The following is a 22,669-nucleotide window of genomic DNA, read 5'->3' as shown; positions in this document are numbered from 1 at the left end:
TCCGAGACTCAAAGAGGAGATCCAAATGCAGCTTTATTAAGGGGCAATCCAGACACGTAATCCAATAAACAGCCAAAGGGTCAAAACACAGGTAGACAGTCCAAACAAACAAAACAAAACCAAAACAAGACAGGCAGGGGTCAGAGGCAAGAGAGTAATCCAAGGAACAGGCAAGAAATCTGAAAACCAATAAACAAGAAAACCAGGAAAACGCTCAGAGTTGCAGTGTGACACTAAACAAAACTTCGCAATGATTGAATGAATGAACAAGGAATAAATAGGCTGAAACTAACAAGGTGATGAGATGCAGGTGAATGAGATACAGGTGAATACAATCAGTGATGATGAGTCCGGGCAGTGAGTTATGGGAAATGTAGTCTGAGTGAACAAGATAGTCTGGTGTGGAGTGCCCTCTGGCGGCTCTCATGGGCACTCCAGCTTGTGACCGTTACATAGCCCACCCTTTAAGGAGCGGATTCCAGACGCTCAGAAAAACAGTTCAGGAGGGTGGTGGAGCAGAGGAGGACCCGGGGGCGGGATGGAGGGCCAGGCCCGTGAAGTGGAAGAGGACCTGGAGACTGCGGCAAGATGGGAGGCCAGGGCGGATCAGGCGGCAAGATGGGAGGCCAGACACCGGCTCGGATCAGGCTGTGCAGGCGACCAGGGCGGATCAGGCTGTGCAGGCGACCAGGGAGGAGACGACCCTTCAGGCGGCCATGGCACAGGGACAGACACCGGCTCAGGGACAGACACCGGCTCGGATCAGGCTGTGCAGGCGACCAGGGCGGATCAGGCTGTGCAGGCGACCAGGGAGGAGACGACCCTTCAGGCGGCCATGGCACAGGGACAGACACCGGCTCAGGGACAGACACCGGCTCAGGGACAGGAACAGACACCGGCTCAGGGACAGGAACAGACACCGGCTCAGGGACAGGAACAGACACCGGCTCAGGGACAGGAACAGACACCGGCTCAGGGACAGGAACAGACACCGGCTCAGGGACAGACCATCTTGTCCGGAGACACTGGCTCGGTGGCGGCCATCTTGTACGGAGACACTGGCGTGGAGTCGGCCATCTTGTACGGAGACACAGGCGTGGAGTCGGCCATCTTGTCCGAAGACACAGGCGTGGAGTCGGCCATCCTGTCCGAAGACACAGGCGCAGAAAGAGGAACAGATTCAGGCTCAGTATCAGGATCAGATTCAGGCTCAGGAACAGATTCAGTCTCGGCGGGACGAGACTCTTGACGGGCGGACGTGACGTGAGGCTCAGTCTCTGGATCGGCTGACGTGACGTGAAGCTCAGTCTCTGGATCGGCAGAAGTGACGTGAAGCTCAGTCTCTGGATCGGCAGAAGTGACGTGAAGCTCAGTCTCTGGATCGGCAGAAGTGACGTGAAGCTCAGTCTCTGGATCGGCAGAAGTGACGTGAAGCTCAGTCTCTGGATCAGGATCAGCGCACTCTGAGCTTGACGGGACCAGCGGCGGCGAGGGCTTTGAGCTGGGTAGGACCAGTGGCGAAGAGGGTTCTGAGCTGGTTAGGACCAGCGATGAAGAGGGCTCTGAACTGGACGGAACCAGCGGCGAAGAGGGCTTTGAGCTGGGCAGGACCAGCGGCGAAGAGGGCTCTGAGCTGGACGGAACCAGCGGTGAAGAGGGCTCTGTGCTGGACGGAACCAGCAGTGAAGGCTCTGTGCTGGACGAGACCAGCGGTGAAGAGGGCTCTGTGCTGGACGGGACCAGCGGTGAACAGGGCTCTGTGCTGGACGAGACCAGCGGTGAAGGCTCTAGCTTGGCGGGCATGCCGCCTGCTGTCTCAGGGGCGGCGGGCATGACGCATACTGCCTTGGCTTCGGCAGATTTGGCGTGAAGTGCGGGCTCGGCTGGACTGGCGTGAAGAGCAGACGGTGACATGGCGTGCCACGGAAGGAAGCTCTCCAGACATCTGGAGAGTGCCTCTCTCCAATCCAGACCAGAGAGATCGGGGAGCTCCCTCGGGTCAACCTCCTTAGCCCCCAGCCGGTAACACAACTTAATTGCCTCATCGCCCAGAGAGCAAGAGGCAGCGAGAGGAACAAACCCCCAGGTGTACTGGAACAGATCGAGGCTATCCAGGGCCAAGGCCGCGATCTGTCCAGCGAACTCCCGGCTCATGCTGGGAAGATCAGGCGAGATCCGTACTGCTGGATTCCTGGAGGTCATAGCTGCTGGATCTGGGTGTGGCGAAGTTTTCTGTCACGAAACTGCTCCGAGACTCAAAGAGGAGATCCAAATGCAGCTTTATTAAGGGGCAATCCAGACACGTAATCCAATAAACAGCCAAAGGGTCAAAACACAGGTAGACAGTCCAAACAAACAAAACAAAACAAAACAAAACAAAACAAAAACAGGCAGGGGTCAGAGGCAAGAGAGTAATCCAAGGAACAGGCAAGAAATCTGAAAACCAATAAACAAGAAACAAGAAACAAGAAACAAGAAACAAGAAAACCAGGAAAACACTCAGAGTTGCAGTGTGACACTAAACAAAACTTCGCAATGATTGAATGAATGAACAAGGAATAAATAGGCTGAAACTAACAAGGTGATGAGATACAGGTGAATGAGATACAGGTGAATACAATCAGTGATGATGAGTCCGGGCAGTGAGTTATGGGAAATGTAGTCTGAGTGAACAAGATAGTCTGTTGTGGAGTGCCCTCTGGCGGCTCTCATGGGCACTCCAGCTTGTGACCGTTACAACTGCAGTGTACATGACTATTTTAATTAAAACGTTTTTCAGCATTTTTTAATCATTTTTCCAAAAATGAAAGAGAGAAAGGTAGGTGTATACTTGTTGTTATCAACTAACATTTTTATGAATATTGGTAAATCGTTTTTTCTTATTTCACCCACCCCTGCATCCTGGGTATTAACTGCAAAATCAAACATAAGACTAAACCCTAAATATGAAATAATATATCCAATATATAATGTCATTAAATGTCAATAAATCTTTTTCTGTTTAGTTCTACCTGCTGTTATTGTTGGTATCTCATTGGGTTCCACCTACAGTGTGAAAGATCCTTTAGGTTATCGACAAGAAGAGTTGTAAGTATCAAATATTTCCATTTTTTAAAACTAAACTTTATACCTTTTATGCCCAGAATCACAAACAAGGCTTACGCCTAGTCCCAGACTAAAATGCATGTTTGAGCTGTTTTATGTCAGTGCCATTGTTTTGTTGATGCACACTAGTGTTTTTTTTAAGGCACCATTACATTTTTTTAAGATTTAAGACCTAACCCTGGCTCAATCTAAGCCCTGCCTGCGAAACCAGCCCTTAGGATAGTTCACCCAAAAAGGAAAATTCTGTCATCATTTACTCACCCTCACATTGTACCAAACCTGTAAGACTTTCGTTCATCTTCAAAACCCAAAGATAATTTTAATGAAATCTAAGATATTTATGTCCCTCCATTGAAAGTATACGCAACAACCACTTTGACACTTTGAGCAGTTTAGTCCAAATTTAATCACTATATGAACAGATTGAATTTAGGCTTTTATTCACATATGAACATTGTTCAGCTGACATAAACAGAAGCTCAAGCATCCTTGCTTGCGTCGCTGAGAGCGTCAGGCTCGAGTGAAATCCTCCACTGTGTCCCAAACGCTCAAGACTGGATGATTGGTATCTTGGGATCTGGATGATTGGAATCCCCCAGTGGAGCGTGCCGTTGCGATGCAGCTATGGCTTTAAAATGCTGCCATCTAGGTAATACGCATCTCCCATTCAAGGCCTGTAAGTTTTCGTCCATGTTTACGGCCAAGGCTTACAGCAATGCTGGACAGGCGTCTCTGCCTCTGCCCTGCACGCCATGGCCCTCCTGCAAGTGTATCAGGCCAAGGCACTTAAAGAGTTGCACGAGGGTAGTTCTGACCCAGGGTTGATGCAGGAACTGCGCATAGCGACAGAACTCACCCTACGTGCGTGAATGAACCTCATTGGTGCTTGCTGAAGCTCAAACGTGCTGTGTAACATGAGAATGAACCTCATTGGTTCTTGCCGAAGCTTAAACGTGCTGTGTAACACGAGAATGAACCTCATTGGTTCTTGCCGAAGCTTAAACGTGCTGTGTAACACGAGAATGAACCTCATTGGTTCATGCCGAAGCTTAAACGTGCTGTGTAACATGAGAATGAACTTCATTGGTTCTTGCCGAAGCTTAAACGTGCTGTGTAACACGAGAATTAACCTCATTGGTTCTTGCAGAAGCTTAATCGTGCTGTGTAACACGAGAATGAACCTCATTGGTTCATGCCGAAGCTTAAACGTGCTGTGTAACACGAGAATGAACCTCAATGGTTCATGTCGAAGCTTAAACGTGCTGTGTAACACGAGAATGAACCTCATTGGTTCATGCCGAAGCTTAAACGTGCTGTGTAACACGAGAATGAACCTCAATGGTTCATGCCGAAGCTTAAACGTGCTGTGTAACACGAGAATGAACCTCATTGGTTCTTGCAGAAGCTCAAACGTGCTGTGTAACACGAGAATGAACCTCATTGGTTCTTGCCGAAGCTTAAACGTGCTGTGTAACACGATAATGAACCTCATTGGTTCTTGCAGAAGCTCAAACGTGCTGTGTAATATGAGAATGAACCTCATTGGTTCTTGCCGAAGCTTAAACGTGCTGTGTAACACGAGAATGAACCTCATTGGTTCTTGCCGAAGCTTAAACGTGCTGTGTAACACAAGAATGAACCTCATTGGTTCTTGCCGAAGCTTAAACGTGCTGTGTAACACGAGAATGAACCTCAATGGTTCTTGCAGAAGCTCAAACGTGCTGTGTAACATGAGAATGAACCTCATTGGTTCTTGCCGAAGCTTAAACGTGCTGTGTAACACGAGAATGAACCTCATTGGTTCTTGCAGAAGCTTAAACGTGCTATGTAACACGAGAATGAACCTCATTGGTTCATGCCGAAGCTTAAACGTGCTGTGTAACACGAGAATGAACCTCAATGGTTCATGTCGAATCTTAAACGTGCTGTGTAACACGAGAATGAACCTCATTGGTTCATGCCGAAGCTTAAACGTGCTGTGTAACACGAGAATGAACCTCAATGGTTCATGCCGAAGCTTAAACGTGCTGTGTAACACAAGAATGAACCTCATTGGTTCATGCCGAAGCTTAAAAGTGCTGTGTAACACGAGAATGAACCTCATTGGTTCTTGCCGAAGCTTAAACGTGCTGTGTAACACGAGAATGAACCTCATTGGTTCTTGCAGAAGCTCAAACGTGCTGTGTAACACGAGAATGAACCTCATTGGTTCTTGCCGAAGCTTAAAGTGCTGTGTAACACGAGAATGAACCTCATTGGTTCTTGCAGAAGCTCAAACGTGCTGTGTGACACGAGAATGAACCTCATTGGTTCTTGCAGAAGCTCAAACGTGCTGTGTGACACGAGAATGAACCTCATTGGTTCTTGCAGAAGCTCAAACGTGCTGTGTAACATGAGAATGAACCTCAATGGTTCATGCCGAAGCTTAAACGTGCTGTGTGCAAGCATGCTTGGGCTTCCATATACCATAACTGATGCAGGCTTTGATTAATGTTTATATGTGAATAAAAGCTTAAATTCAATATGTTAAACTTATAAAGTGATCGAGTCATTGCAGGAAATTTGGACTGAACTGCTCAATTCATGTGGATTACATTTACATTTACATTTATTCATTTAGCTGACGCTTTTATACAAAGCGACTTACAATTGCTATGTATGTCAGAGGTCGCACGCCTCTGGAGCAACTAGGGGTTAAGTGTCTTGCTCAGGGACACATTGGTGTCTCACAGTGGATTCGAACCCGGGTCTCTCACACCAAAGGCATGTGTCTTATCCATTGCGCCACCACCACCCCCTAGTTTCATGATCTCTTTATGAACTTTTTGAAGCGTAAAAGTGGTAGTTGCGTAACTGTCAATGGAGGGACAGAAAGCTCACAGATTTCAGTAAAATATCATCATTTGTGTTTCAAAAATGAACTAATGTCTTATGGGTTTGGAACGATATGAGGTTGAGTAAATGAGAGAATTTTCATTTTTGGGTGAACCAACCCAAAATGAAAATGTTTTTTACATTGTTCTCTCTGGATTTTAGTTGTTCACTTTTTTGATGCAGTTGCTGGCTGGCTTCACTGGACCACAAACAGAATTTCAGTATATGTAAACCCATGTTTTGGGGATTCTTGCTCCCATTAATGCTCATGCTGCTCTCAAGCATGCTAGTACTGGTGCACTTCTCTTACAGCATCTGCAGGAACAACCCTAACTTAAACAGGTATGTTTACTTTGGGACCAGAAAACCTCTATCAGTTATCAACCAAAAGGCATTTATTGGAATATATTTAACCAATAACACTGTTGCTGTTTAGTTCACGGAAAACTCCTCTAAAGAAGAAGATTTTGAGTAGTTTCTCTCTGGCAGTGATGCTCGGCCTGTCCTGGGTCACCGGCTACATTTTGATCATCACCCATGAAACAAATCTCAAACTTATTCTGAGTGTGGTTTTCTGTCTCTTAAACACAACACAGGTGTGTTAATGCACATTGCACAACAATGCACAAAATCTTATAATGGATTATAAATGAAATCAGCAATGCTTCTGTTTTTCTTTCCATTTCCAAAGGGTGTTCAGATATTCATTTTATTCACTCTGATGCCGTTATTAAACTCAAAGCCAGCATTTCTGGACAGTCTGCGTGCATTTAACATAGGCTTTCACAGGAAGAGTTTATTTTTATGGAAAAATAAGAAACCAGAAAGCAACGAAAGCTACAAATCCACTGATTCTGAATTGTCCTGATGGGCCATCAAAGGTAATATCCAAAAGATGATTATTTTGAGACTTCCTTTAATTCATTTCAATGAACTTGTGCAAAATCAGTTTTTGTGTGTGTTTTTAGTAATTGTGTAATACAATTACACAGCAAAAGTTCAGTGACATTTTTATTTGTGCATGTTAGAAAGCAAATACTGATACTGACATAATGACATACAATAAATATGGAAAATTGAACTACATGGTTAAGGGAGCAGGCTACACAGTGAACTCAGAGAAAACGCTATGCTTGAGCAAACAGTTTGTGAATAGGCTACTACAAATGATGGCCGTGAAAGAGACTGTGAACGCATTGAATGGATATGTTTAGTTGGTGAATAGCATAGGCTACTATTACACAGTAGCAAGGGTGTAACTTTGGTTTGAGAAGTGGGGGGGACACAAAATGGGGGAAAATGTTTTCACACTTTAAAAAAAGCTAGTACTGCCATACTAGCAATTTTATGTGTATGTGTGAATTTTGTGTGTATTTGTGTCTTTATACACAACAAAAAAAATGAATTTCATGTGTATGTGATATATTTAATGTATATATTTACAATGTTTTATTGTGTGTGCCATTAGGAGCTTTTTGGGCTTTGTTCACACTGTACACAAAACTGATTTGCTTTTAAATTTCAATCTTTAGGACTTACTGTTGAAACATTTTTCAGGTTATGAAATCTGCCCTTCTAATTACAAAAGTAGTATAGGCTTCTATTCACCACTAATGAATGTCATATAATTCACACGAAAATGTGCCACATTCCAAATGATGATAAAAACTGCTCGAAATCTGATCTGAGGGAGAAAACAGTCGAAAACAACAACAACAACAATAGATAAAGCTTTGTCAACACCTGATTTCATTGGCTTTATTTGCTGTTCAGACTAAAGAAACACTTTTTTTTTTTTTGATCTGTCTGAACAAAGCTTGACGACTAAGGCAAAGACTAAGGTTTTTTTTGCAATGTTTGATTTGCTCTAATGTAAAATAATATAAATGTACTGTGAACACACCAATCTTCACATCAAGCTTGGCTCATTGCTTTTTACTAATCACTGCTGACATATACAGTATTAAACATTGATGGAATGACACATAGACTGTTGGGTCTGAATGAATGTTTTCAAGATCTTAATGAGATTATATGTATGAGTTTATGAATTTCTTTACTTTAGTTACCATGGTCATTTTAGTTGAGATCGTATTAGCGGTTAGGAAGTTTCTGTAATACGGCCCCAGAACCCTAAAGCCAAGTCAGGAGAATGTTTCCACCAGGGGGAGCCATTTACAAGAACATACTTTTGTGATGCCTAGAAGATACATAAACTGTGGTTGATCCTAGTTTGCATTGTTTAAGCACATACAGTGGCTATTTATTTCCAGTTTTGGTTCCTCTTTCTTTCAATCATATCTGACGCAGATCAATTTTGCATTGAGACAAGACGAGCTAAACAAATGGGAAGTTGCTGTCATGCAATTAATCAGAAAATAACATCTTCAACATTTTAAAATGCTATATATTTAAATTTTTTAACTGATTATGACACACACACAGACAGACAGACAGACAGACAGCTGATGCTGCAGCGGCTTATGTGAGCTCCTTCACACTACAGTGTCACAGCTGCAAACATCACACCCCATCCGTTTCTTCTCAACTCAGGTGATTTTTAATCATGTCTCATTGTCCTCAACTCTTCTCACATTTAGACAGTATGTTACATGCCACACTAGGGATAATAAGACCCTGGATTTACATTATGCAAATGTAAATGTAAAGGATGGCTATAGTTCCTCCCCCCACCCCCCGCTTGGTCGCTCAGCTCATAATCTGGTCCACCTCATATCTGTCTACAAACCTTTAGTTCAACAACAACCTCCTATGACAAGGCCTGTGAGGAGATGGACAGAGGAGATCTTCTGTGTGTCATTTGTCTATACCTCTCCATCCCACTGTGAAGTTGGGAGAACTATATATGCCTCACCTACCCTTCATCAGCCTGCCTCCTCATTATCCACCCTCACCTCTTCTACGAGCCTCTGTATAACTAAGGATCAGGTAAGAAGAGAATTACAGAGAATCAAGGTGAAAAAAGCTACAGGGCCAGATGGTATTTGCCAGAGGTGGGACAAAGTCATTGTTATGCAAGTCACAAGTAAGTCTCAAGTCTTTGCCCTCGAGTCCCGAGTCAAGTCGAGTCAAAGATGAGGCAAGTCCCGAGTCGAGTCAAAAGTCAAAGCCAACAAGTCTCAAGTCGAGTCCAAAGTCCTACCATTTTAGTTTCGAGTCATTTCAAGTCCTCTTACCACATAAATAAAATTTATACAAATCATGTACGTCTGTAAGATTTGTATTTATTTAAACCTCTTTTTATACAATGACATTAATCAAATACAGTAAAAAACAGAAAATTTAATTTTCACAAAAAATGCTTGTATTTCAACAGCATATTGCACTAGAACAATGCACAGCATGCAGCTTCAGTCCTGTATTGTATTAACCTCATATTGCAAAACAGTTTAACTTTCAAATAGACATGGGTCGTTTTAGCCTAAACCTTTTTAAACATGTCATCAATAAAATCCTCACTCCTCAAAATTATCACTTCTGAAAAACTGGACCAACCTGATAATATAATTGGAATGCGTGTTGCAGTGTGTATGCGGTGCAAGACCAGCACGCGCAATAGTGCTTTCACATATGCTGCGTTTGCAGTGCGTGATCCGCGGCTGTACCACAAATACATACTCACTATTTGTATTTCAAATCCAGAAGTTATTAGCATCTTTTATTTAAAAAAAAAATTTGTCAGCATTGCGATTCTCTTTGTACACACGTATACACTCTTTAATAGACGTATTCACGTTTAAATACAATTTAAACAACGTATTATTTAATGCATTACTCTTATATAATTATATATTAAGTTGCTCAAGCAAGTGGTAAAATATTTAACCATGTACTTATATTAAAATCGCATAGCCTACATTTTAAATTAAAACTTAAAATTGACAAAAACAGCAGACTCATACTCTTTCTTTTGCATAATTTAAATCTTTATACAATAAATCTCGCATGTCACAAAGAACTTTTTTTTCCACCTCCACGAATGAGACGAGTGTTATGTTGCCTTGTTGAAATATGTATTTTCCCTTGATTTAGCCTACCCCGGTCTTAACGTCTCAGCATTGCGATTCTCTTTACACATATACACTCTTTAATAGACGTATGCACGTTTAAACACAATTTAAACAACGTAGGCCTATTATTCAATGCATTACTTCTACTTATATTAAGTTCCTAAAGCAAGTGGTCAAATATTTAACCATGTAGGCTACTTGTATAAAAAAACAGCCGACTCTCGTCTCATGTCTTTTATTTTATATTTAAATTAATATAAATCTCGCATGTCACAAGGAACATATGTTTTTCCACCTCCACGAATGAGACGAGTGTCGTTCATTATGTCGCCTTGTTGAGGTAAATTGTAGTTTTCCTTGCTTTACCCTGGTCTTAAAGTGAAAATAGTATTTAATTAAATACATTTATGGTGAGATTACTACATTTTATTTAATTAATCGCGTTTATGGTGAAATTACTAAATTTTTAGGTCAATCTGTGTTCATTTTGACCACGAAACATGCGCTGTCACTTTAATTCAGCGCGTGCAGCACATGTGCAGCACAGCAGAAATAGACTCGGTGCGGAAACGATCGCGGCACTGCTGTATACGCACCGCACCTGGAACGGATCGACGGACTGCAACCGCGTGCAGTGTGAAAGCTCTAACCTTGGCTGCGTTCCAGTCCAAAGTTGTCATGCCCTTCACTTGCTAACTTCCCTCCGTCTCGTTCACTCGGATGTACGTCATTGCGAGTGCCCACTACTGGCGGAAACTGCAATGGGCTGAATTGGAACGTCCTAAGCCCTTGATCACTTGGAATCAGCTATGGAGTTGATTTATTATTTCATTTTTTTTTCCTTTAAGAATTTGTTTAATGCAGCATCCAAATGTTTATATGTGTGTTTGGGTTGTTTTAAATATATATATATATATATATATATTATAATATACATCATAGAGTTGTCTGTTGTGGTGGTGATAAAACGAGATCTGTGGTGACGTCACAATCGTACTGCATTGTGGGACATATAGGTGCCTGAAGTGTACATATGAAGTAGACTCGCTCCCTCGGTCAAAATCGAGGGAACGAGGGTCTGTCCATCTAAACTTCCCTCGTCCACTTCACGAAGTGGAACGCACTTCAAAATGGCGGCAGGGATTCCCCCGAGGGGAAGTGCTTAGGGAAGTTCGCAAGTGCATGTCTAAAAGTGGACTGGAACGTAGCACTGTTAACATGGGTACGGAAAAAAATACGCACCGCTGGCGCATACGCACTGCAAACGGAGTTTGTGTGAAACGGGCGTTATATGCTGTCGAATCAAAACAACGTGGGACTACAGTGATTGGATGTCGTGCAGGCAGCGCGCGCGCTCGCTGCATGCATACAGCTGGTGCACATTTTTTTCACAGATGCAGATAAACTGAGAGCGGCGCGGCCGTGTGGACATTTTTTTCCCCAGTTTTCATGGGAAGTAGCAAGTCTTCTCGAGTCAAAAGGCGCAAGTCCAAGTGAAGTCACGAGTCATTGATGTTAAAGTCCAAGTCGAGTTGCAAGGCTTTGTACATTTTGTCGAGTCGAGTCTGAAGTCATCAAATTCATGACTCGAGTCTGACTCGAGTCCAAGTCACATGACTCGAATCCACACCTCTGGTATTTGCTCAAAACTGCTCAGGGACTGTGCATACCAGCTTTGTCAGGTGGTTCTGTACATTATTAACAGTCAGCTGACTGCGTGGACCATGGACTACCTCACAAACAGACCACAGTATGTGAGGCTTCATGGCTGTGTGTCTGAAAAGGTGTTCTGCAGCATAGGGGCTCCACAGGGGACAGTGATCTCTCCTTTCCTGTTTACCCTGTACACATCAGACTTTATTTATAACACTAGCAGTTGTCATATCCAGAAGTCCTCAGATGACACAGCTATTGTTGGACGCGTATCGGATGGGAATGACCTGGGGCCTCATTTATAACCGCACAAAACAGGCCCTGAAAGAGGCGTACGCCCCTTCCAATGAATAAGTTGTGATTTATAAAAACAAACTTGATCGGAAAATTTGCACACCTGCACACAAACTCTGACCCATGCGTACGAACATTTTGGAGACGGAGCAGTTTAGCGACACCGATGGTGAGCTGGAGTTTTGTCTTTTTGGTCACTTTTAGACAGAAAATTATACATATACAGAAAGATAATACAAATCTAATTTCAATCACTTAGAAGCAAATATCCATCCCTTCTCAAATGTCCGCGCCAGCGAGCGCGTTGGCCCGTTTAGTGAAACTGAAACTGGCCCATAAATCTTCATTATGAGTCCTAATCATAAATACTGTACAATGCATGTTCACAATAAAAGTTTAAATAAATAAACTAATGATTTAAACTGTGTTTTACTCCTGATATAAACATTCAGATTAAATATGGCATTATCATTAATGGAGTTAAACACTTAAATTACATGAAATCATTACTGAAAAGTATTATTTTTTTAATAATCAATCAATTGAAATATTTGTAGTGGATGCAATGCTTTTGAACACCTTTCCTCTGGCAATGCTAATCACTGAAGTGACCTCAACGTGCGGGTTAGCGGTAGCATTAGCCATCAGGCAAGTGATATTTAAATAAACTCCTGATGTACTTACAAACGTTCCAATGCCTCGTTTTATGAGTACAGAACCTATGTGTACTACTGTAGAAGTTTGGTACCATTCCGGGCATTATTAGTGGGGTAATTTACGAGATACAGCCTAGGATCCATTAGCGCCTGCACTAAGCCATACTGCTGACATCTCTAAATATATATATATATATATATATATATATATATATATATATATATATATATATATATATACAACCTTTGTATATATAAAACAGTTAGGACCAGTCGGATGTATTAAATAAATCCAGATTGTATATGTTGGTAATAGGCACTTACCTAAATGTTAAAAGAAGTTTTGTGCCTCTAAAAAGTACGTTCGACCTTCTTTTTGATCTGAATGGTGTGCGGAAAACACTTGAGTTTTGCCACAGATTTGTCCCACCGTCTAGAACGCAACTGAATGCTTTTTCAAGCGTCTCCATACTTGAAAAAACGCGGAAAACGTATCGGTTACCTAACGTAACCTCTGTTCTCTCTAGAAGAGGGAACGAGTATTGCGTAAGTAGCTTACGCTGCGGGAAAGTCATCTTTCTCGAGATCTGAAGCCAAAAAATTATCCTTAATTTTTATAATTTTGTCAACGCAGTGCAGCAGCACGCAGACCTAGGGCAGGCTTACTAGCGTGCCCATTGGCTGCCCTGCGGCAACTGCAGCAGCCTAATACTGAGCCTTAGACGTGACGTCACGTCCAATGAGCGCGCCTGGCGCGCCTCATGCGTCACAGCCCGCGAAAGAGGGGGTGTGGCTTAGCGTATATAAGCGAGGCTCAGAGGCTGCTTCACTGGTTTCTGTCGCTGAAGTGAATGAGCTCGTGGCGCGAGCACGGCGGGTAACAGAGGTTACGTTAGGTAACCGATACGTTCTCTTACGAGAGGTTCTCTCGTATTGCGTAAGTAGCTTACGCTGCGGGAACTCCCTTGTCAACGCCGTGCGCGCCCAGCATCCACTAAATGAGTCCCAGGGGAAGTCCGGGGAACATGATGAGTGGGAACCGGGCGGCCAATAGAATGGCTAGCGCAGTACATAAGCACACACTAGGGTGCTCAGAGCGGCATGGCCGGTCTGAGCTGATAACCCCTGTATAATGCAGCTCAACCAGGAGAGCTAAATCAACCGCAGTAGCCCGCGCACAGACAGTGGGCTGGCCTACGCGTGACTTAGACTGATAAAACTTTCGCCTGCAAGGCAGGAACTTCCAGGTTGTAAAACCTAACAAATGTCGAGGGGGAGGCCCAGCTCGCCGCCGTACAAATGTCATGAATGGAAATTCCGCTGGACCAAGCCCACGAAGAGGCCATGCCTCTGGTAGAGTGAGCCCTGATGCCCAGAGGGCACTGCAGGTTTTTAGACGCATAAGCAGCTGCGATAGCGTCCACTATCCATCTGGACAGGCTCTGTTTCGAGGCGGCGAGACCTTTGGTGCGCCCACCAAACGAAACGAAAAGCTGCTCCGAGCGCCTGATAGCGGCGGAGTGTGTGACGTAATTTCTCAGCGCTCTGACCGGGCAGAAGAGATTACCATCGACCTCGCTGCCGGAAGGCGGCAGGGCTGAGAGAGAAATGACCAGTGCTCTGAAGGGAGTGCCCAATATTTTGGGGACGTAACCATGCCTCGGTTTAAGAATGACTTTCGAGTCATTAGGTCCGAACTCGAGGCACACGACGTTAACGGATAACACGTGAAGGTCTCCCACACGTTTGACTGAAGACAGAGCTATCAGAAAAACGGTTTTGAGCGTGAGGTATTTCATATCCACAGTTTCCATGGGTTCAAGGGATGCGCTTTCAGGGCCTCTAGGACCAGCGAAAGATCCCACCTAGGAACCGAGGGGGGTCGCGGGGGGTTCACCCTCCTGGCTCCCCTAAGGAAGCGGGTGACGAACTCGTTCCTTCCTAATGCGCGGCCCAGCGCCGAACCGGCAAAAGCTGAGATGGCCGCAACATAGACTTTGAGCGTGGAAGGGGACCTGCCGTGTCCAGCGGCTCTTGAAGGAAAACCAATACCTGTGATATCCCACATGCTTGTGGATCCAGCCCCTTGGCAGTGCACCACTTTTTAAACACAGACCATTTAGACGTGTAGAGCCGCCTCGTAGTGTCGCGAGGCGAACACACATACACACACAACGAGAGCAAAAAAGGATATAATCCGCCAGATAGCGGGGCAGGCAGGGAAGGCTGAATGCGGCGAAGACGGCCGGCTTCTTCAGGCTGATATCCTTGGCGTGCTGATTGCCTGTTTCAACGGCGGCGGCTTCCTCAGAGTCCAGCGATGCGGAGAGCGTCGCTGAAGAGACAGAAATCAGTGAAGCAGCCTCTGAGCCTCGCTTATATACGCTAAGCCACACCCCCTCTTTCGCGGGCTGTGACGCATGAGGCGCGCCAAGCGCGCTCATTGGACGTGACGTCACGTCTAAGGCTCAGCGATAGGCTGCTGCAGTTGCCGCAGGGCAGCCAATGGGCACGCTAGTAAGCCTGCCCTAGGTCTGCGTGCTGCTGCACTGCGTTGACAAAATTATAAAAATTAAGGATAATTTTTTGGCTTCAGATCTCGAGAAAGATGACTTTCCCGCAGCGTAAGCTACTTACGCAATACGAGAGAACCTCTCGTAAGAGAACTACTTTTAAACAGGAAATGACAGAATATTTACGTACATATTTACAGCGGTTCTATTCACACGGGATTAATATTACCTAAGGTAATTTTTCCTGACCTTTTTACAGAAGATAAAAGTCGTAGTAATCTTTACTGATGTTATCCGTAATGATTACTGACATGGCACATTCGGACGGGACTAAAATCACTGAGAAGCTCTGGTAATTATTACTTTACCCCACCTCTCCATGTTAAACTAGTCCCGTCCAAGTTTGTTGGCTGTATGAGACTAGCAGTTAGCTATATCAACATTAGAATAACATACAGATCATATTCTAACATTTCATCATGTTGAGCTATATAACATTGATTAGTTTTATGTGCATTTGCTCACCTGTCTAATAAAGTACATGCAAGAGCGGCGTCTCTGTCAAGTCAAAGTTAGTCACGGACGTGGAGCTCTCGGCATCTCGAAAACGCATGTTTGAACGATACAACAACATCGTTAGACGTTCCTCATCAGAAACGCCCTCAATGGTCCACCACGAGGTTTCCGCATCATCGCCATGACAGCCGGCTGGGGTACATTTAACAAAACACACTGATATTAAAAGACATGACACTTTGATTCTGTCTGCATAACTGTAAACAAAGATATGGTATTAAATATGTTATATATTGAGCCTATTTTAAAATTCTGGCTGATGATTTCATGTTATTGCCAATAACCAATAAATGGGCATATTAAAACTATATTCTATTTTGATAGTGTACTACTACAGTTTAGGCATCATTTTAATTTACAGGATGAAAAGTGGATATTCATTTTGAGGTTTACTAAAGAACTGTTATTAAATTTGTACTTTTATTTAAGATTCACTTAAGTGAGTAACCCAATCTAAATGTTGAAATGAGCATGCGGATAATAGGCTTACATTTAATCGTTTTGATCAATTATAATGTCTTAGGCCTGCCTGCTGTTATTGTCTGCATTTCGCTGGCCACCACCTACAGCTTTAAGGACCCTTCAGGTTATCGACAAGAAGAGTTGTAAGTGGAAAATCATTTTGCTTTATCCAAGCTATTTCCTGTGACTGTGCGAGACTTCTGATTCATTGATCGCTATAGGTGATTATCCAAGATGGCGCCGCGGATGGCTGCCTCGGTGTGGAGCTCTCCAGTTATTGTGTTGTTTTTGTTGGTTTGTTCTGCGTTTAGTCATTCTTTTCCTATCAGTTTCACCAAAGACGAACTACTGGACATTAGGAAACACACACCAGACAACTTTTTCACAGATTTTGATTACTCAGACGTTTTACTGGACATTCTCGTCGGAGGGGCAGCGGTGTTGTTCAAACGCGCGGTCAGACGCAAACGCGGGAAGCGCGCTGGCGCGCTGGTTAAACTCCGCGAGCGCGGCCTCCGCACTGCACTCCCTAGTATTCATCTTGCGAATCTCCGATCTCTTCCTAACAAAATGGACGAACTTCTTCTCCTCACCCGCACTAACAAGGATTTTTTAAACTCCGCTGCTCTGTGCTTCACTGAAACCTGGCTGAGTGAAGCCATACCGGACAACGCACTACATCTGCCGGGCTTTCAGCTGTTCCGAGCGGATCGCATCGCGGAACTAACGGGGAAAACGAGAGGTGGTGGATTGTGTTTCTACATTAACGAAAGTTGGTGTTCAGATGTAACAACACTGAAGAAGATGTGCTCTCCTAATTTAGAGGCACATTTCATAAACTGTAAACCTTTCTACTCGCCGCGGGAGTTTTCCTCATTCATTCTCGCGAATGTTTACATTCCTCCAGACGCGTGTGTGAGCGCGGCGATACAACAGCTGGCTGAACATATAGCTGAAATGGAACAAAGGTACCCAGACTCTCTTTTAATCATTCTTGGGGATTTTAACAAAGCAAATCTCTCCCGTGAACTGCCAAAATACAGACAGCATGTTACATGTCCTACCAGAGACAGTAATATATTGGACCACTGTTACACCACGATAAAGAATGCGTATCACTCCGTCCCACGGGCAGCTTTGGGGCTCTCTGATCATTGTTTGGTTCATCTTATACCGACCTACAGGCAGAAACTGAAATCAGCTAAACCTGTAATAAGGACTGTAAAAAGATGGACCAACGAAGCAGAGCAGGATCTACAGGCCTGCTTCGATTGCACTGATTGGACTGTTTTTGAAGCTGCAGCCACCGATCTGGATGAGCTCACAGATACTGTAACATCATATATCAGTTTCTGTGAGGATACATGCATTCCTACCAGGACATTCTTATCATTCACTAATGATAAACCATGGTTTACTGGGAAACTCAAACAGCTTCGTCATGCCAAAGAGGATGCTTACAGAAGTGGGGATAAAATCTTGTATAACCAGGCCAGAAACAGACTGACAAAGGAGATCAGAGTTGCTAAAAGAAGCTACTCTGAAAAGCTGAAAACCCAGTTTTCAGCCAACGACCCGGCATCAGTCTGGAGAGGCCTGAGGAACATCACCAACTACAAATCACCATCCCCCCGATCTGTGGAGAATCAACAACTGGCTGACACTCTCAATGCATTCTATTGCAGGTTTGAGAAGCCCAGACTCACACCTCACACCCGCTCTGATGTGCACTTCACACATCCACCATCACCTCCTGCAACCCCTCTCCTCCCCCCTTCTGCCATCCAACCTGAGCTTAAGGTCTGTGTGGAGGACGTGAGCCGAGTCTTCAAAAAACAGAAGACTAGGAAAGCTTCAGGCCCAGACGGCATCTCATCTGCTTGTCTAAAAGCCTGCGCTGACCAACTGGCCCCAGTCTTCACGCAGATCTTCAACAGATCATTGGAGCAGTGTGAAGTTCCCTGCTGCTTCAAACGCTCCACTATCATTCCGGTTCCCAAAAAACCTAAAATCACTGGACTTAATGACTACAGACCTGTCGCTCTCACGTCTGTGGTCATGAAGTCGTTTGAAAGACTGGTGTTGGCCTATCTGAAGGACATCACTGGACCCCTTCTGGATCCCTTTCAGTTTGCTTACAGAGCAAACAGGTCTGTGGATGATGCAGTCAACATGGGACTGCACTATATCCTGCAACATCTTGACAGACCTGGGACTTATGCACGGATCTTATTTGTGGACTTCAGTTCGGCCTTCAATACCATCATCCCTGATCTTCTCACAGCCAAACTGACTCAGCTCTCCATGCCATCCTCAATCTGTCAGTGGATCTCCAGCTTCCTGACCGACCGGCAGCAGCGAGTGAGACTGGGGAAGCTCACATCCAGGACCCTCACCATCAGCACTGGCGCCCCCCAAGGGTGCGTTCTCTCCCCACTGCTCTTCTCCCTGTACACTAATGACTGCACTTCTAAAGACCCCTCTGTCAAGCTCCTGAAATTTGCAGACGACACCACCGTCATCGGTCTCATCCAAAATGGTGACGAGTCTGCTTACAGACTGGGGGTTGAACAGCTGGCTGTCTGGTGCAGCTATAACAACCTTGAGCTGAACACGCTCAAAACAGTGGAGATGATTGTGGATTTCAGGAGAAAATCCCCAGCACTCCCCCCTCTCACCATCATGAACAGCACTGTGGAAGCAGTGGAGTCATTCAGGTTCCTGGGCTCTACCATCTCTCAGGACCTGAAGTGGGCAAATCACATTGACTCCATTGTGAAAAAGGCCCAGCAGAGACTGTACTTCCTTCGCCAGCTGAAGAAGTTCAATCTGCCACAGGAGCTGCTGATCCAGTTCTACTCAGCCGTCATTGAGTCTGTTTTAAGCACTTCCATCACTGTCTGGTTTGGTTCAGCTACCAAATCGGACATCAGGAGACTACAACGGACAGTCCGGACAGCAGAGAGGATTATTGGTGCCCCCCTGCCAACCCCCCAGGACCTGTACTCTTCCAGAGTGAGGAAGAGAGCAGGTAAAATCATCACAGACTCCACTCACCCTGGACACCCCCTGTTTGAACTGTTACCGTCAGGACGGCGACACAGATCACTGGCCACAAGAACATCCAGGCACAGGAACAGTTTCTTTCCACAGGCCATTTCCCTTCTGAACACTTAACATGCCCCCCAAGGCATATGCCTGTAAGTGCAATACTCCCACTGTCTAGTGCAATATTCTCTTAACTCAGGTGATATTTATATTTATATTATTCATACTACTCAAAATACTGTAAATATGTTCATAATCTGTAACATGCACTAGACTCCCACTGTCTAGTGTAATATTCTTTAACTCAGGTGATATTTATATTTATATTATTCATACTTCTCAAAATACTGTAAATATGTTCATAATCTGTAAATGTTTATTCAGACTAAACCCAACTGTGACCCCTTTTTTTTTTACTTTTTATACTATTTTTATTTAATTTTTTTTAAATATATTTTATTCTTAGAATTTGTATTACTATGTTTCTTGTTGTATTTGTATTTGTATATGTGCACTGGAAGCTTCAGTACCAAGAAAAATTCCTTGTGGGTGCAAGCACACTTGGCAATAAAGCTCTTTCTGATTCTGATTCTGATTCTTCTATAGTTTAGCTTAATTAAAAGAATAACAAAGTGCAGAAAAACCGAAATGGTAAAACTAGTTTTGCTACAAATTGAGTTTATGATTACAATAATACATTTTAATTGATATGATAAAGAACAGTGAGCGACATCAAGCAGCATAACAGACTGTTTTTTTTGTAGTGTACAGCCAAAATACGCAGTAGCACCTCACTGCAGTACACGAGATCCGGGGGGCGGAGTTGGATCCAGATATACAGTAAGGGGTGGAGATTGGTAGGTTTAGGGGTGGGTTTAGGGATTAAGGGGTGGAGATGGGTAGGTTTAGGGGTAGGTTTATGGATCAGGGGGTGGAGATGGGTAGGTTTAGGTATATGTAAGGTGGGAGGAGTTGGATCTAGATCCGACTCCGCCCCGTGGATTTCATGTTCTGCAGTGAGGACCATCTCAAAATACGTGTAATCGGAGACACCGGAAGCCTCGCACGTTGTTACAAAAGCGCCATATTTGATTTTTAACAGGAATGAAAGCGAGCCTGTGAGAGATAGATATACGTCTCTTCAGTGGGTTGTATTGTTATTTAATGTGTTTTGTTCTGTTCTGCTGACGAAATGCTGCAAAAAAATATATTTCCAAAAAATTTCAGTAGACAAAAAAATAATAAAAAAATAAAAAAATCCAGACAACATGAGCTGTGGAAAATTACAAGTGATCTAGGACTAGGAGCTTTACCGCTTTCTGGTCTTCTTCCTCTTACTTACCCATTACTTGCACATCCCAGTATTTCTCGTTCTCTCTCTGTCCTGTTTTAGCTGTTGGTTGGTTAGCATCTCTGGACAAGGCGGGAACGTCTGATCCGAAGCGGCCGATGTTGTGGGGTTTCTTGCTCCCTCTAGCGGTCATGTTGTGTTTTAACACAGCTCTGCTTGTCTACTTCTCTCAAACCATCTGCAGTGCAAATCCCAACCTGAAGAGGTACGTAACTGAACCGTGAACGAATGTTCCGGGTTTAAATCAAGTCAAAGGTTATAAATACATTTACTTTAAGATTTGATTCGGATTGATAATAGTTTACTGAAGATAATGTATATGGGATCAATTTCCCGCCTAAAGTATTGCAGCCACGGATCAAAAAATAATAAGCGTGAATCAAAATTACATTAAATTACGTAAAAATTACGTAAACATATATTGCACAAACTGAAAAAAAGAATGCAAAATGATCAGATTAGCAAACAACGTGATCACGGATCTAAATATAATAAGCGTGAATCAAGAAATAACAAGCATGAATAAAAACATTAAACGCATTAAAAGTTATTTTGCACAAAACTTAAACTTATGCTTTCTTAAAAAGTATGTTTTCCTTGGTTTTATTACTCACTTTGTGCTCTCTTGCATTTTCTGCTCATATTTTACTCTTTTGTACGCTTGTGCTGTTTTTCTCTTCGCTCTTCTGCGCTTGCTTTCCCAAATGTTGCAGTTCCAGTTTCATGTAAATTAGGGCGGGCTTAAGTGTCACCATTGGTCCACTAGTTCTAGATTGACAGCTACTCCTCTAGCCAATCAATCGAAGAGGGGAGTTGACGTCACACCAATGCGACTCATGGCTACTGATGCTTACTTATACAGGGGAAGACGACAGTTTAATTTAACTTTACAAAGACTTTCAAGCAGTAAAGCTATCTGAACTCTGGAAATAAATAATCAAATTCATCTTTTTTGAGATACATGAGAATGTTAATGTGCACACTGGTAATTGGTGTTAAACAATATTACTTGTCTCACCCCAAAACGTCATATACTGACGGGTCTTGACCATACGTCAACATACGACGAAAAGGGTACCCCTATAACGTCCATATGAGACGAAGACATAAGCGCACCAGCAGCGCCTCCTAGCGGTACCCTAACGCATACCTAAACCTACCCATAACCCGAATCGTCACACATGGACGTTAAAGGGGTACCCTTTTCGTCGTATGTTGCCGTATGGTCAAGACCCGTCAGTATGTGACGTTTTGGGGTGAGACTGTGTTACAGCCTAAGGCTGCTGTAAGTGAAACATCCTGCAGTTATGAAACGCTACAATTCTTAGTTAAAAACGGCCATTGTCTGAAGACTTTAGGACTTTGACCTGTCACCGCTACACATTGCCTACCTTTTTTATTAACCTCGCCAGATTTGACAAAAGATTATTGAAAAGGATTGTGTTACAGAGAAGATATACAGAAACCAGTTGGATTTAATATACAGTGATTTATTACATACTTATTGTGTTTATTTACATAGCTACATAATTGCATAGTACTTTAGGATTAATGTTTTAAATATAGCATCAACTTTGAATACAGCAACATCTCCATCAGGGATAACGTTGTTTCTGGAGTGCCGCTGTCCTGCAGAGTTTAGCCAACTCCGATAAAACCCTCACCTGTCTGTAGCATTAATTATCCTAAAGATGATGATTAGCTGGTTCAGGTGTTGATTAGGGTTGGAGGAGCTAAACTCTGCACTCAGGACCGACATTGCCCATCCTTGTTATTGATTAAATATGAAAGTAAAACGGCCAGTAGGTGGTGGCAAGTTACTGTTTTTACAAGCGAGTTATTCGTTCAAACTTCAAGTTCAAATCGGCAATTCTTTGATGAAACACTGTAGCTTTACTGCTTGAAAGTCTTTGTAAAGTTAAATTACACTGTCGTCTTCACCTGTATAAGTAAGCATCAGTAGCCACGAGTCGCATTGGTGTGACGTCAACTCCCCTCTTCGATTGATTGGCTAGAGGAGTAGCTGTCAATCTAGAACTAGTGGACCAATGGTGACACTTAAGCCCGCCCTAATTTACATGAAACTGGAACTGCAACATTTGGGAA

The 22,669-nt window shown here is 43.6% G+C and overlaps 2 protein-coding genes across 3 annotated transcripts in view; both read left to right on the top strand.

Annotated features, from left to right (window-relative positions):
- The window catches only part of LOC309475493 (adhesion G-protein coupled receptor G7-like), a 57,523-nt gene extending 50,253 nt beyond the window's left edge, over positions 1-7,270 (top strand). For both annotated transcript variants that reach the window (XM_082138289.1, XM_082138288.1), the window contains 4 exons: positions 3,006-3,087; positions 6,163-6,321; positions 6,416-6,575; positions 6,671-7,270. In XM_082138289.1, coding sequence (XP_081994415.1) covers positions 3,006-3,087; positions 6,163-6,321; positions 6,416-6,575; positions 6,671-6,847 — 578 coding nt within the window. In that variant the 3' untranslated portion in view covers positions 6,848-7,270. The remainder of the gene's footprint in view (positions 1-3,005; positions 3,088-6,162; positions 6,322-6,415; positions 6,576-6,670) is intronic.
- An 8,985-nt stretch (positions 7,271-16,255) lies between these two features.
- Positions 16,256-22,669, top strand: part of LOC309475532 (adhesion G-protein coupled receptor G7-like) — a 62,127-nt gene continuing 55,713 nt past the window's right edge. The window contains exon 1 of the mRNA XM_082138377.1: positions 16,256-16,307. The gene's annotated coding sequence lies outside the window, so the exon portion shown is untranslated. The remainder of the gene's footprint in view (positions 16,308-22,669) is intronic.

This window comes from Leuciscus leuciscus, assembly GCF_965113295.1.
Source record: "Leuciscus leuciscus genome assembly, chromosome: 15".
NCBI classification, from domain to species: domain Eukaryota; kingdom Metazoa; phylum Chordata; class Actinopteri; order Cypriniformes; family Leuciscidae; genus Leuciscus; species Leuciscus leuciscus.
Note: the sequence above shows the minus strand (reverse complement) of the source record. Positions and strands in the feature narration are given on the sequence as shown.